The sequence below is a fragment of the Schistocerca cancellata genome, chromosome 2 (assembly GCF_023864275.1).
Source record: "Schistocerca cancellata isolate TAMUIC-IGC-003103 chromosome 2, iqSchCanc2.1, whole genome shotgun sequence".
Classification (NCBI taxonomy): Eukaryota; Metazoa; Arthropoda; class Insecta; order Orthoptera; family Acrididae; genus Schistocerca; species Schistocerca cancellata.
In genome coordinates this window covers 528,695,884-528,712,295 of record NC_064627.1, presented here as the reverse complement: position 1 = coordinate 528,712,295, position 16,412 = coordinate 528,695,884, and the positions used below count along the sequence as shown (strand labels likewise).

The following is a 16,412-nucleotide window of genomic DNA, read 5'->3' as shown; positions in this document are numbered from 1 at the left end:
GCTAATTTTGAGGATATAGAAATTAGCAAGCTAACATATTTTCACTTGGATTTCATGCGGAATAATATTTTGGGGTATCTCAACACCTAGACAAAAAGTTTTCACTGCTCCAAAGAAAGTGGTCAGAATAATGTGTGGGGCTCTTAGTCGCACATCTGTTTAAAAGGTTAGGAATTCTTACAACAGCCTCACAGTACATTTACTCAGTAATGAAACTGGTTCTCAACAGCATGGACCTGTTTAAAAACAACAGTGACATTGATGATTATAATACTAGAAGAAAGACAGACTTACACTGTTCTCTGCTTGACCTGTCTTTGACACGGAAAGGGGAAAAATATGCTGCTGTAAAACCTTTCGATAAATTGCCAGATGAAATAAAATGTCTGACAGAAAGCAGTAATAGTTTCAAAAATAAATTGAAATCATATATCCTTGACAACTCCTTCTATACCATAGATGAATTCTTGAATAAGAATAAATGAATCTATAGGTATAATTTGCATTTTGTGCCATTTAATGGAATGCGATATGTGATAAAAACTTTAAGCTTTATACCCTGTGCAAAATTCTACCAGGTGCTTTTCTTTTTCATTCCTTTCCCCCAGTCCATATACACTCACTATTTTTCTTTTCTTGAAGAAGAAATGCACAATTTTTCACAGGTTTTTTCAGACAATGTGGGAGAATCATAGAAATGCTCGATGAGCTGCTGTTGGAGCCAAGAAACTTACTACTGTTTCTAGGGTCCTCTCACAAAATGATGTTGCTAAAATTAGAGAAGTTCAGGCTCATACAGAGGTGTGTCAACAGTCTGCCTTTGTAGTACATACCTTCTCTGATTGGAATAGGAAAGGGTAAAGTGTGGCAGGTGCACTATTTACCATCTGCTACACACAATGTAGTGGCTTGCAAAATAAAAATGTAGATGTAAGGATTGTGGGAATAAAGAGAAACATGTAGCAAGTGCAGCAGTCAAAGACACTTGTTGAGATAGCACAGTGCAAGACATTTCAATCCCCCTATATGTAGTTTTCTTGCTGATAAGAAGAAAAATAATAATTCGGTGGAAAGAAGAGTGGTTGCAGTAATGAACAAGTTGCCGCCAATGAATGACAACATTCACAACAAACATTGTATGAAAAGGATAGTTACTACTCATCATATGGCAGAGATATTGAGTTGCAGAAAGGCACAACAAAAAGTTAGTTTTCAGCCGACAAGGCCTTTGACATAGTAGCAATGTACTCACATGCACACACTCAAGCAAATGCAACTCTCACACACGACCACAGTCCCTGGCAGCTAGAACCAAATTGAGTCTCTCTGACCATTCTGTGACTCAACATTTCCGCTATATGGTGAGTAGCAACTGTCCTTTTCAGTATTGTTACATTCCACCCTGGATTTTCTGTTGTTCAGCATTCACAACATTAGACTATACTGTACATCCTCTACCCAAACAGACTGTAAGGAAGTGACGCATGCCAGACTTAAAACAGGATGTTGCCCTACGAGCCTCATCTATCTTCTTACACAACACGGCCACCTACCAGTAGGAATGCTTGGTGCTGTGCAGCTTTAAGATGTTTATTAAGGGACATTTTCTATACACCAAGAGCTCTATTATAATTTTTTTGCCAAAACTGGTGACCGGGTCTCATTACCCCTCATCAGTGGCATATTATGTATCTCTGTAACAGTGACATGCATGTTATTTAATACATATGATATGGAATCTGTCCTCTCTCGTAGTATACGAGGGGCGACCCAAAAGTAACCGGAATCGTAATGCTGCACATCGTGTACTTGTAGTAGCAGGTTGCGCCGCCGGAGGGTTGTAGTAGGAACTCTGCTGAGTCATTCTGCCACGTGGCGTCACCCAACAGTGAGAAGTGTGGTTTCTTTGAGTGTGCATACAGTGCAGACGTGACACGAGGAAATGGCTAGTTCTTACGGACAACGTGCGGCAGTGAAGTTTTGTTTCTTGCTCTGCAAGAATGCAGCAGAAACTGTTGATGATTCAGACGGCCTCCAAAGACCATGCTCTTGGTAAAACACAAGTGTGCAAATGGTTTTTTCGGTTTAAAAAGGGAGAAATGTTGGTTGAAGATCAGCCCCATTCCGGTCGACCTTCAACTGCTCGAAGCGAAGACAACATCGACAAAATCCATGATCTCATCAGTGAAGATCGATTCAGGGCAATCAAGCAACTTGAGAACTTGTCCGGGTTGTCCTGGAGCTCAATTCACCGCATCTTGACCATCGGTTTGGGGATGCGAAGTGTGGCAGCAAAATACGTGCCGAAGCTTCTTACTGGAGATCAAAGGGATCGTCGCGTTAAAGCCTGTCTCGAAATGAAGGATGTGTTCAAACATGATCCACATGTTTTCAACAAAATCATTACAGGTGATGAGTCATGGTGCTATGGGTACGATCCAGAAAGTAAACAACAGTCATCATAGTGGAAGTCACCTGGCTCACCTCGACCACAAAAAGCTCGACAAGTGAAATGGAATTTGAAAACGATGTTGATCTGTTTTTTACATCAAAGGGATCATACAATCTGAATTTGTCCCTGAAAACCAGGCAGTAAACCAACAGTTCTATTTGGAGGTTATGAAATGACTCCGCTGAAGTTTGTCGCGGAATCGTCCAGCTTTGTGGGATTCTGGGGTGTGGTTCCTGCATCACGACAATGCTCCCGCGCACACGGCTCTCAGCTTTCGCCAGTTTTTGGCCTCAACGAAGACGACTAACTTTACCCACGCACCCTATTTGCCGGATTTAGCACCCTCGGACTTCTTCCTGTTTTCGAAGATGAAAAGAGACTTGAGAGGGAAGCGTTTTGCGGATGTGGAAGACGTAAAACACAATGTCGTGAAAGTGCTACCTGGTATCAAAGAGGACGAATTTTAAAGGAGCTTCGAACACTGGAATGAACGTTTGGACAAGTGTATTAATGCTAATGGAGAGTACTACGTAGGAGATTAAGGTTGTATTTGAAAACAATAAAGTATATGCTTTCTAGAATGAAATTCCGTTTATTTTTGGGTCCCCCCTCGTACATGTTGTCGTGTATGTTATTGCTGCCAAGTCAAAGACAGTGACATATGACAATGTGTATACTACCTGTAGGACAGATTTCATATCCTATCACATTAGCTGACATGCGTGTCACTGCTATGGAGCTACATAATATGCCACTGATGATGGGTTATAAACCCAAAGACCAGTTTTGGTAAATAAACATTTGTAATACAACTTATGGCTTTTAGAAGGAGTCCTCTTGAAAGATTAGGTGTATTTGCAGAACAGAGTTTTATCTGATGACAAGTTTAATAGGAGTTTTAGAACTGTGTGTGTGTGTGTGTGTGTGTGTGTGTGTGTGTGTGTGTTGGGGAGGCGGTGGCAGTTACAGTAAAATCAAGTGATTGGCTCATCTATTTTTTTTATCAGGTAATCAGCTGATCACAGTAATCTGTAGCGTTATTTTGTTTAATCCCTTCTTAGCCTTTCCTTCTGCTACTATGATTTTCATTTACTGACATATATTTGAACATACTTCTTCATTCAGCTCAGAAACTGGCTTTACAGCAGAGAGGTTTTCTGCTATGTCACTACTTCCCTTTTTGAAAACAGTTTGTTGTCAACTTTTTAATTTTTGCATTCATTGTAATAAAATCTGTAAATGTGATAGCTTTGTTAGTATAAGAGTGATTAAATGTAGATAGAGTATAATCAGCTTCAGAATTCCTGGCAAAGCAAGCAAAAATGATATTAAAAAGGACTGTGTTAAACAACAAGAAAAATACTGCAGTTAAAATTAATTCTTTATTTATTAAAAAGTTAATGGAACACATGACGGGTAATCTGTTGTAGAAACACCATGATACACAGATCAAATTTACTTACACACAAAGGCCTTTAAATATGTCTGCTTGTGTCTGTATATGTGTAGATGGTATGTGTGTGGGTGCGAGTGTATACCTGTCCTTTTTTCCCCCAAGGTAAGTCTTTCCACTCCCGGGATTGGAGTGACTCCTTACCCTCTCCCTTAAAACCCACATCCTTTCATCTTTCCCTCTCCTTCCCTCTTTCCTAGCTCGAAATTTTGTGTGTGTGTGTGTTTGTGTGTTTTTTATTGTGCCTATCTACCAGCACTTTCCCGTTTGGTAAGTCATGGAATCTTTGTTTTTTCAAAAATAATTTCAGTTTTTTTTTGGTGACCCCTCATATTAGAGCTTCTTCTCATCCCATTCAAGTACAGTGTGTGGAAAGGGTAGCTAGAATGCCTCTGTTGCACTGTAAGTAGTGTGAACTTGTATTCATGGTCCATACAGGAATGATACATAGGAGATTGTAATATATCAGTAAATTCCTTGTTTCATTGCAAACAAGCTTTTACAAGATAGTTGGTGTCTACCTTCAAGAATGTACCACTTCAGATTTTTTAGCATCTTTGTGATTCTCTCGCATGTGTCAAACCTGTGACCCTTTGTCCTGATCATCTTTGAATGTATTCAGTATCCCGTAATAGGTGTATTTGGAATGGCTCCCATACACTTGACCAATATTCTAGGATGGATTTAACAGCATTTTGGAAGCAATTTCTTTTGGATACTGACTACAGTTATCGAGTATTTTACTAATGAACTGAAGTATGCACCAGCCTTACTTACAACAAAGCCTGTGGTATTCCTTCAATTCATATCCCTAAAATTGTTACACCTAAATATGAGTCAACTGATTACAGCTGTGACTCATCAATATTTTACAGCTGTGACTCATCAATATTTTAGTAATAGGATTCTACATTTTTTCGTTTTTAGAGGTGCAAAATGTTCTATTTCTAACTATTTAAAGTCAGTTGCCAATTTTTGCACCACTGTAAGATCCTGTAAAGACTTGACTGAATATTTGTGTAGCTTTTCTGGACAGTACTTTATTATAATTAATGGTATCATATGCAAAAACTAGGATACTATGAATATTGTCTATCATTTTATTAATGTACAACACAAACACTGAGGATCCCAACACACTCTGGAGCATTCCCGAAATTTTGCCATTTGTTGTAGCTTGTAGTTGAAAAAGCTTTCATATTGGAAAATTGTCACTTGCTCCAAGAATAGCTAAACCTCTATGAAATTATTAACATTGTACTACAGTATGATGTCAATAAATTTTAAATGTTATGAATTGATTTTTCTTATTTTATTTATAAATTATTAAATTACTCTTTGATTGCTAAAGGTGATTTTTTGTTCTAGTTATGTGCTGCGACGGATATTGCGACGTGCTGTTCGTTATGCTACAGAAAAATTAAATGCAAAGCCTAGGTTCTTTGCTTCTTTGGTTCACACAGTGGTTGATTTATTAGGAGAAACATTTCCTGAGGTAGTTAGTACATCTATTTTCTAATTACTTATGCTCAGTATTTTGTGGAACCTTTGCAGTTTATTTTCATTTTATTATTTATTTTTTGAAATGTACACTGTCTCTTTTTCCAAGTTTGGTTAGAATTAGTGCTTACCTGTTATAGAATGTATTGCTCTTTAGGAGACAGATATATGTGTATTTCTTCTATGTGGACATTTTTAATCGTCACAGTGACACAAGTGTTATAGCTTTCTACAAAAACAATGGCATATTAAGACACAGAGATTGTTTAAAAGGAATACATAAATTTCTTTCCAATGGTCTTGATTAAGGGTGTCCATGTTTTTCCTAAATTACACCTGAAGATGGTTCCTTCAGCAAATTCACTGTGGATTCCTAGTCTATCTGAGCCAGTGGTCAACCCCTAATGATCTAGGTGTCAATGGACATTGAACTACAATCTTCCCTTGTTACTGCAGCTGGGTCACCTTCCCCCATCCATTTAGGCAATTAAATTGTGTCCTATTGACTAACATAATCTTCTGAAAGGCAAGTATGATCCACTGAACACCTCTCCCTGACAGATGCTACAAGCAGGAGTCTCCTGTCAGAACAAGAAACAGTTTTGTTAGTTGACACTATGCTGTGTGTGAGGAAAGACCTACAATTTGTGTTAAAGAAAATTAGAGGTAACATTCGGTGACACACTGTAATTGACTGATGGGGGATGGGAGAGTGCGAAAGGTGACACTGAACATTGGCCATTCAGAATGTTGGTCTTAGTAATATAAAAATTTTGTCTCTTGCTCATAAAATAAAACCCCTTTTTAAAGAATCTGTAGAAATCTATATAACTTCTTCTTCTTCTTCTCCTTCTTCTTTTTCTTCCATTTCAACCTTCTTTGTGGTACATCAAATCAATTAATTTTTAATGGTCTGTGCCTTTCAATTAGCCCAGTATCTTTTCATTCTTTCTGATCTTTCTTTCCTTTCTTCTTCAGTGATTTGATTTGTTCATTTGGTTTTTATTTTGAGTTGGAACCTCTCTTGTCCCCCTTTTTATTTATTTATGGGAAAACTCTCCGACCCTTTTGAGACATAAACTGATGTACAGCAAGGAAAGGACTCTCCCCACTGCTATTTAACTGCGCTCTAGAAATAGACATAGAAAAAAGTAATGTAATCTAGAAGTAGAAAGTTGAACTGACCTTCCAAGCCGGCCAGAGTGGCCGTGCGGTTCTAGGCACTACAGTCTGGAACCGAACGACCGCTACGATCGCAGGTTCGAATCCTGCCTTGGGCGTGGATGTGTGTGATGTCCTTTGGTTAGTTAGGTTTAATTAGTTCTAAGTTCTAGGTGACTGATGACCTCAGAAGTTAAGTCGCATAGTGCTCAGAGCCATTTGACCTTCCAACTCAGCAGAAACACATAACAAGAAGTCCCTTGTATGGAATTCAAAAAGAAGACATTAGAATACAGTAATCAAACTGAAAGCCTTGTATGCAGCTGAAACATTGTCCACCACCAACCATGGTTCAGGTGAAAGGCTGGAGACCAAAGAAAGGAAGATATTAAGAAAAAGTCTTGGGCCTAGATTCCACAACAAAATTATTCACATGCAAACTACTTCACATCAAAAACAAAACCCTTTACCAAACTACTGAAAAACTCTCAGGCACAATGAGGAAAAGAAGAATTGACTTTTATTAATACATCCTCAGAATAAACACAAACAGTTTAACAAAAATATTTTTTGACTGCTTCTGCACCAAAGAAAGTCCAATCAAATTGGTAAAATAATAATAATAATAATAATAAACCCCGTGGAGGCCCGGGAAAAGAATAGGCCTCCGGTATGTTCTGCCAGTCGTAAAAGACGACGAAAAGAACAAACCACTAATAGGGCTAACCCCCCTTTTAGTGTGATTACTTGGTTCAGGACAGAACTAAAGAAGCCTCGGGCAAGCGCCGTCATGGTCGGGGACGACACTTGAACTCTATGCCCGCCCACAATGGTAACGACACTGCTAGCCAACTGGAAAATGATTTAAATCCAAATAGAGGTGTTTTGCAGGATATGCTTCCTGCAACCACCCTAGAAGGAAAACAAAGACAGAGGATGAGATGGTCAGATGAAGTTAATAGACACCTCATGTTCTGTTATTACCAAGCAACAAACCTAGGAACCAACACAACTGGATACAGATCACAAGTACACACAACATTTATTACCAGATACCCGGAATTAAAATTTTTAACAGAACAACGACTAGCTGATCAGATCCGTGTAATAATAAAAAATAACAGGAGACCCCAGTCAGAATTAGAAAACATCAAACAACAAGTACAACAAATACTGGAACAAAATAATGTGCAATCAGAAGAAGAAGAAAATATAGTAATGGACTCAAACATCCCAGAGCAATCAAACAAAGACCAACACGCATCAATTAAACAATCAGAGGAAAACGAAATCTTAACACAGCCACCAGAACAAGCACAAATAGAACACAAAGAGAGACACGTGTTAGATACAGAAGAGAAATTTCAGCTGACATATATAGAATACAAAGACACAAATACAGACATTAGACCATTCTTGCATAGACCGCCAAATAACCCACAAGTCGAAACAACAATAAAAACTATCAACACAATCATACACAACAAAATAAATGAAAACACAACTATGGAAGAGTTACAACTACTGGTTTATATAGGAGCACTCACTACACTAAATATACACACTAGGTAGAGATCAGAACAAACCAACACACAGAAGAAACCCACAAAACCAGCATGGCAACACAGGCTACAGATCAGAATAGGAAAAACTGAGAAAAGACATCGGACAGCTAACACAATTTATAAGAAATGAAATATCAGACAAAAAACGAAAAAGGTTAGGTAAAATCTCACAACAAGAAGCAATAGAGCAATTAGATGAAAAAAAGCAGAAATTACAAGCATTGGCCAAACGACTTAGAAAATACAAAAAAAGTGAAAATAGAAGGAAACAAAACCAAACATTCAACACAAACCAAAAGAGATTTTACCAAACAATGGATAACACACACATTAAAATAGACAATCCACCAAACGTAACAGACATGGAACACTTCTGGAGCAACATATGGTCAAACCCGGTACAACATAACAGGCATGCACGGTGGATACAAGCAGAAACAGACACATACAAGATGATACCACAAATGCCTGAAGTGATAATTTTGCAACATGAAGTCACCCGAGCAATTAATTCTACACACAATTGGAAAGCCCCTGGAAATGATAAAATAGCAAATTACTGGCTAAAGTAGTTCACCTCAACACATTCACATCTCACTAAATTATTTAACAGTTACATTGCAGACCCATACACATTCCCTGATACACTTGCACATGGAATAACCTATCTGAAACCTAAAGATCAAGCAGACACAGCAAACCCAGCTAAATATCGCCCCATAACATGCCTACCAACAATATACAAAATATTAACTTCAGTCATCACACAGAAATTAATGACACATACAACACAGAACAAAATTATAAATGAAGAACAAAAAGGCTGCTGCAAAGGAGCACGAGGATGTAAAGAGCAACTGATAATAGATACAGAGGTGACATATCAAGCTAAAACTAAACAAAGGTCCCTACACTACGCATACATTGATTACCAAAAAGCCTTTGATAGTGTACCCCACTCATGGTTACTACAGATATTGGAAATATACAAAGTAGATCCTAAATTGATACAGTTTCTAAACATAGTAATGAAAAACTGGAAAACCACACTTAATATCCAAACAAATTCAGATAACATCACATCACAGCCAATACAGATTAAGCGTGGAATATACCAAGGAGACTCATTAAGTCCCATCTGGTTCTGTCTTGCTCTGAACCCACTATCCAACATGCTAAAGAATACAAATTATGGATACAATATTACTGGAACATACCCACACAAAATCACACATTTGCTATACATGGATGATCTAAAACTACTGGCAGCAACGAATCAACAACTCAACCAATTACTAAAGATAACAGAAGTATTCAGCAATGATATAAATATGGCTTTTGGAACAGACAAATGTAAGAAAAATAGCATAGTCAAGGGAAAGCACACTAAACAAGAAGATTACATATTGGATAACCACAGCGACTGCATAGAAGCAATGGAAAAAACAGATGCCTATAAATATCTAGGATACAGACAAAAAATAGGAATAGATAATACAAATGTTAAAGAAGAACGAAAAGAAAAATATAGACAAAGACTAACAAAAATACTGAAAACAGAATTGACAGCAAGAAACAAGACAAAAGCTATAAATACTTATGCTATACCAGTATTGACCTACTCATTTGGAGTAGTGAAGTGGAGTGACACAGACCTAGAAGCACTCAATACACTTACACGATCACAATGCCACAAATATAGAATACATCACATACATTCAGCAACAGAAATATTCACATTAAGCAGAAAGGAAGGTGGAAGGGGATTTATAGATATAAAAAACCTACATTATGGACAGGTAGACAATTTAAGAAAATTCTTTCTAGAGCGAGCAGAAACTAGCAAAATACACAAAGCAATCACTCATATAAATACATCAGCTACACCATTGCAATTTCATAACCACTTCTACAACCCTTTAGATCACATAACATCAACAGACACAAAGAAAGTAAATTGGATAAAGAAAACACTACATGGCAAGCACCCATATCATCTAACACAGCCACACATAGATCAAGACGCATCCAACACATGGCTAAGAAAAGGCAATATATACAGTGAGACGGAAGGATTCATGATTGCAATACAGGATCAAACAATAAACACCAGATATTACAGCAAGCATATTATTAAAGATCCCAATACCACAACAGATAAATGCAGACTTTGCAAACAACAAATAGAAACAGTAGATCACATCACAAGCGGATGTACAATACTAGCAAATACAGAATACCCCAGAAGACATGACAATGTAGCAAAAATAATACATCAACAACTTGCCATAAAACATAAAGTAATAAAACAACACGTTCCCACATACAAGTACACACCACAAAATGTACTGGAGAATGATGAATACAAATTATACTGGAACAGAACCATTATAACAGATAAAACAACACCACATAACAAACCTGACATCATACTCACCAATAAAAAGAAGAAATTAACACAACTAATTGAAATATCCATACCCAACACAACAAATATGCAGGAGAAAACAGGAGAAAAAATTGAAAAATACATCCAACTAGCTGAGGAAGTCAAGGACATGTGGCATCAGGATAAAGTTGACATTATACCAATTATACTATCAACTAGAGGAGTCATACCTCACAATATCCACCAGTACATCAATGCAATACAGCTACATCCAAACATATATATACAACTACAAAAATCTGTAATTATTGATACATGTTCAATTACCCGAAAGTTTCTAAATGCAATATAACATATACCATACAGTTACAAGGAAGTCACGCTTGATCAAGGTCCGCGTCACGTTCCATTTTTAACCAGACTTAACAGTCTGAGAAAAAAAATGTCAATAATAATAATAATTCAGTGTTATCTGTTCTTTCGAGAACAGTTACTATCTTCATATATAGTTAAACGGCTACCCGGCCATTGACCTTCATCTGTGCGAGTGCGCACAGGTTGCCTGAACTCTTACGGGAATCATCACCTTAGTGTGCGCGAGTAATGAGTGGATGGACAAATATGTGTTAGGAACATTACGTATGTAGATTGTGGACAGTTGGGAATGTGGGTCTCAAGGGAAGCATGCAAGCGATAAGTCCCTGCAGTCGCGCTATTTACCTCTGTCCTCAGTGGCTCAGATAGATAGAGCGTCTGCCATGTCAGCAGGAGATCCTGGGTTCGAGTCCCAGTTGGGGCACACATTTTCGGCTGTTCCCATCGAGGTATGTCAACAACACCTGTCAGCAGTTGAGGGTTTCAATTAATTATCATTTATTCTAGAGAAGCCGCACGGTCATCAATGGTATCTGTTCTTTCGAGAACAGTTACTATATCTATATATACTTCTGTTTTACTCAATGACTTTCCATCAGTTACTATGGATTGTGACCCCTCTGACAGGAAATCACAAATCCAGTCACATAACTGAGATGATATTCCATTAGCATGCAATTTGACTACAAGCCACTTGTGAGGTAGTGTCAAAAGCCTTCTGGAAATCTAGATATACAGAATCAATTTGAAATCACTTGTCAATAGCACTCAGCGCTTCGCACAAGTAAAGAGCTAGTTGTATTTTACAAGAACAATGTTTTCTAAATCCATGTTGACTGTGTATCTATAGACTGTTCTCTTAGAGGTAATTCATAATGTTCAAACACAGTATATGTTCCACAATGCTTTTGCATATTGACATTAATGTATGGGTCTGTAATTTAGTGGACTACTACTAGTGCCTTTCTTGAATATTGGCGTGACCTGTGCAGTTTTCCTGTCAATCCGTACACAATCCAGACCAGAAGGCTTGCTTTTATTAAATTATTTAAGTTACTTCACTACTCTGGGATATCTACTTCTAAGTTACTCATATTGGCAGTATGTCTTGGCACTAGCATATTTTACATACAACCAGAATCTCTTTGAATTTTCCACCACGTTTCGAGACAAAGTTTCATTGTGGAAACTATTATAAGCATTTCATGTTGAAGTCTGCGCTAATTTTTGTGCTTCTGTAAAAGATCAGCAATCTTGGAGGTTTCATGTTTGTTTAAATTTGGCATGTTTTTTTGTTTCTGCAACAGTGTTCTTACCCGTTTCATGTACAAAGGGGGGTCAACTCTGTCGTTTGTTGATTTATTTGATACAAATCTTTCAATTGCGGTTGATACTATTTCTTTGAATAAAAGTCACATCTGGTCTACTCTTACAGTGTTAATTTGGAAGGTGAGGAAATAGTATCTCAGAAAGTCATCAGGTCAATTTTTATCTTTTTTTTTTTTTTTAAATATGTATATTTTTTGTTTATTTTTGTAGAACCTGCAGGTTAAAATATTCAGTCTTGCTATGATAACCGTGAGTTCACTAATCACTTAGCCATTTTGATGCTCGTTATTTGCTCAAAATTGTTTGTGGCTAAGAGGTCAAGTGTGTTCTCAGAACTGTTTACTGTCTGAGTGAGCTCATAAATTTAATGCTCGAAATAATACTCAGAGAGTGTGCTTAATATAATTTCAGATGATGTTTTATGCGTATCTCTGGAATGAAACGTATTTTGCAACATATCATTGTAAATTGAAGCCACCACCCACTAAAATTGAGAGTCTGGTATGAGTTTGAAATTAGACTTAAGTTCTCTCTGATCCTTTCAGCAATTGTATCATCTGAGTTGGGAGGTCAGTAAAAGGATGCAATTCTTATTTTATTCTTATTGGCAAGAATGCCCTCTACCCATAGTAAGTCACAGGAACTATCTACTTCAATTTCGCTGCAAGATAAACTACTTCTAACAGCAATAAATGCACCACTACGAACTGTGTTTAGCCTATCCTTTCTGAAAACCATTAGGTCATTCGCAAAAATTTTGGCTTAACTTTTCTCTGGCTTTAGCCAGCTGTCAGTGCCTATAAAGATTTGAGTATCAGTGCTTCCTATTAGCGCTTGGAGCTCTGGTACTTTACCACCACAGCTCTGACATTTTACAACTGTTATATCGATGGTTACTGGATCTATGTTCTTCCTGTGTTCAACCTGAATCCTTTCAAATTGGAAACCCTTTTTGTGTTTGCCCAAGATCCTCTTATCTAAAAACTCAGCTACCCTATGGCGCAGGTCGAGGAATCTGTAGCCTTCAAGGTCACAGAACCATCTGAGCCTCCGATTCAGACCGTCCGCTCGACTCTGCCTCTTCTTATCCAATCCTTCTTAAAGAATTGGTGCTTCCGATACCATGTTGGTGATGCCTTTCTGATTGCTATTTTCAGGAGAATGTGATTCCCCAAGGTAGTTATGTTGTAATAAAAATAAATAAATATTATTAAATATGCATATGAAAACCCTTTTGAATTGATATAACACAATTGCGTTATTAGAAATATTCTGCGCTTATATGAAATTTTAGGCTGCCGGACTTCGTTTGTTACTTCTTCAGTTGTAGCTGCAGGCAGTGGACTCAAAGTACACCGGCATTTGTCATAATTAAGAAAATCCTCCTTACTTGGTTTCACTTGAATAAGAAATACTTAAGACTGGTATCAAATTTCTTTCTTATTTCAGACATGTGTGATATAAAATACTCATAGCCAGTCATCCTCTGTGCAGTACTACTTAACAGACCTTCTACATTTGTTTTTAATAAATCTTAATTTTACGATATCCTGGAGGCAATAGGGCTTGATGCTCTTTGTCAGCTTCTCTTTTACTTAATGGAATGGATATGTCAGCTTATCCTGTGTATGTTAGAATACTACAAGAAATTAAAAGATTATGTGTATTATATGATAGTCCATTACATATTTGAATTTAGTGCACTAACAATAATGTTCAGTTTGCTTCATTCTCGCTGCTGGGTTTTGCACTGGCACGCTGGCTGATTTGGTGGGTAAGAGCTAGATGCTAATGGTCAACATGCAAGAAGCTACCGCCGCACATACGTGCACTGGCTTTCTTAGTGTTGATTTCACATTGAGTATCACACTTTCACCCGAGTGTCACATACTGAAGAATTCCTGTGGTGTTTTGTCTTCATTCTGGGTGCAGCGTGTGTGTGCTTATCGTTCAAAATCTGACACTGTGGCAGATGATCTCCATTTTTATGGCCCATACATCATTATTACTTGTCATACTGGCATTTTCAGCGGAGAGAACCCTGACCAACAGTATCCGTTGATAAGTACCGGCTCGAACAACTATAGTTCATTTGTCAATGTGTCAAGCGTTGTGAGCCACGAAACTTGGAAGTTATTTCATTGCACACGCATGTTCATTTCGCCACACCTGACCGTCTGCTTATTGAAAGACACAAATAGCCATCCAAAACATAGTATAAATTGCTTGTCCTTAAATTTCATTTCTTCATATAGAGTTTGGTTTCCAGTGAAAATTCATACAAGCTTTGAGTTACAACAATATACATAATGTGACATCGTATACCTATGGCTGACATTCCACCCATTGCTTATATTACAAACATAAATTTCTTAAATTTTAGAATGTTATAAAATTTTCATTAAATGGGTTCTGTTACTACAGTTTGTTTGTTAGCTTCAACTTATCTTTGTTCACATCACATATATAAATTAATTATAGATAGGCTTTTATCACTTATGGGAGCTCATTTCTTTGTTAGGTAGAGGAGGGAGAAAAACCTTCGAAATAGGACTAAAACATTGCGCATTGCTGGCCTGACTAGACTTGGCACCGCATCCTTTGTTTGGGACGGAAGAAGGGAAATACTCATCTACTGGTTTAAGAATTTATGAGGAACTGTTGCTCGTACAGTCATCGACTAGTTGCCAAGAACTTTGATTCAGTGAAATAATGTGTACCAACTAATCATTGACAAGTGTCATGTTGTTCCTACATGTGCTAGTGCTGTTTACTTCAATTCACATGTAGGTTAGTGTAAAACATGATGTTTAACCATCATAGACTTATCTTTTTCAAATAACTGGAAATGTAATTATTCAAGCTTTCATGTGACATGATGATAAAAATTAAATGGTTTTTGTAAAATCTCATGCTTAAATGTTTATGTGTACTCTGCAGCAAATAGGTACTGATAATTGTTAAGGAGACACACTACGGCGATGCGTATTTCATTTGCCTTATGACCTTTATTATAAATATCCTTATAACTAAATTGTTTACTTGAGGTGCGGCCCATTTCTTCATTTGGTACCTGTTACTCTCGACACAATTCCCTCCTTCTGCACGAGGATGATGCACTGGTCGCTGAAAGAAAAAACTTAAAACTAACTCGAAACTAATTGCATTGCGTAGCTCGGTAACCACTGATACATTTGGTCATTGCATAAGTCTACAGATATTTCTGTACTTCGTTTAAATTTGTAGACTTTCGTTTACTCTGTTACCCATTGTGATTATTCACTCAGCAAAGAAAATTACTTGACATCTCTCATGGCATTTTGGTGTTAGTCCTTAGCTTACAAGTTTCGTATAGTTTTTCATAATGCTTCATTTTGGTTGTAAATATGTTGTATATAATTTAGTATTTAATAATCTCTGTGTACATATATCAATAGGTTCCTATTGATATATCTGTAGATGTATTTCCATAGTATTTCCATTTACTTTGTATTTAGGGTAAGTACACATTGCATTCCTATTCTGGTTGCGCCTTCAGCCAGTCTGTTGTGCATGCACACAGACCAGTGTCTCCTCTCCTGCTACTGACGTCAGCACGTATTGTTGAGTGCGGGCAGCTGAGCCATATGCTAATTTTGTTTACCGTATTTACTCGAATCTAAGCCGCACTTTTTTTCTGGTTTTTGTAATCCAAAAAACCGCCTGCGGCTTAGAATCGAGTGCAAAACAAGCGGAAGTTCTGAAAAATGTTGGTAGGTGCCGCCACAACTAACTTCTACCATCGAATATATGTAGCGCTACACAGACATGCTTGGTAGGCACAAAGATAAATGCTGGCGTAAAAACCTCTGCGTCAGTAAATAAATTAAAAAAAAAAAAAAGGTGAAAAACGAGCTTTTTTTTCTCCGCCCCGAGTTTCGACCACTGCATTTTCATACATTATCCAACGAAGTAAATACAAATTCCGTATTGTTCATCTTCGAATGTAGCAGAATTTCAATGTACTACGAAAATCCGGCTGGCATGACTGTTTGGGATGTTTGTCAATATGGCCAACTCTACGTTCTGAATTTTTTCGTACCTGTGAGAAGAGATGATTGCTAAAAGGAACCTGATGAAATGTGAATCACATGCAGTATTCTCTTCACCATAAGAATAATATGAATATAAACATTTTGCCATGTATTC

The 16,412-nt window shown here is 37.4% G+C and overlaps 1 protein-coding gene across 1 annotated transcript in view; it reads left to right on the top strand.

Moving 5' to 3' along the window:
- LOC126162075 (alanine--tRNA ligase, cytoplasmic) overlaps nt 1-16,412 on the top strand; it is a 183,895-nt gene that overhangs the window by 85,747 nt on the left and 81,736 nt on the right. Inside the window, exon 8 of the mRNA XM_049918347.1 lies at nt 5,274-5,400. Within this exon, the coding sequence (XP_049774304.1) occupies nt 5,274-5,400 (127 nt within the window). The remainder of the gene's footprint in view (nt 1-5,273; nt 5,401-16,412) is intronic.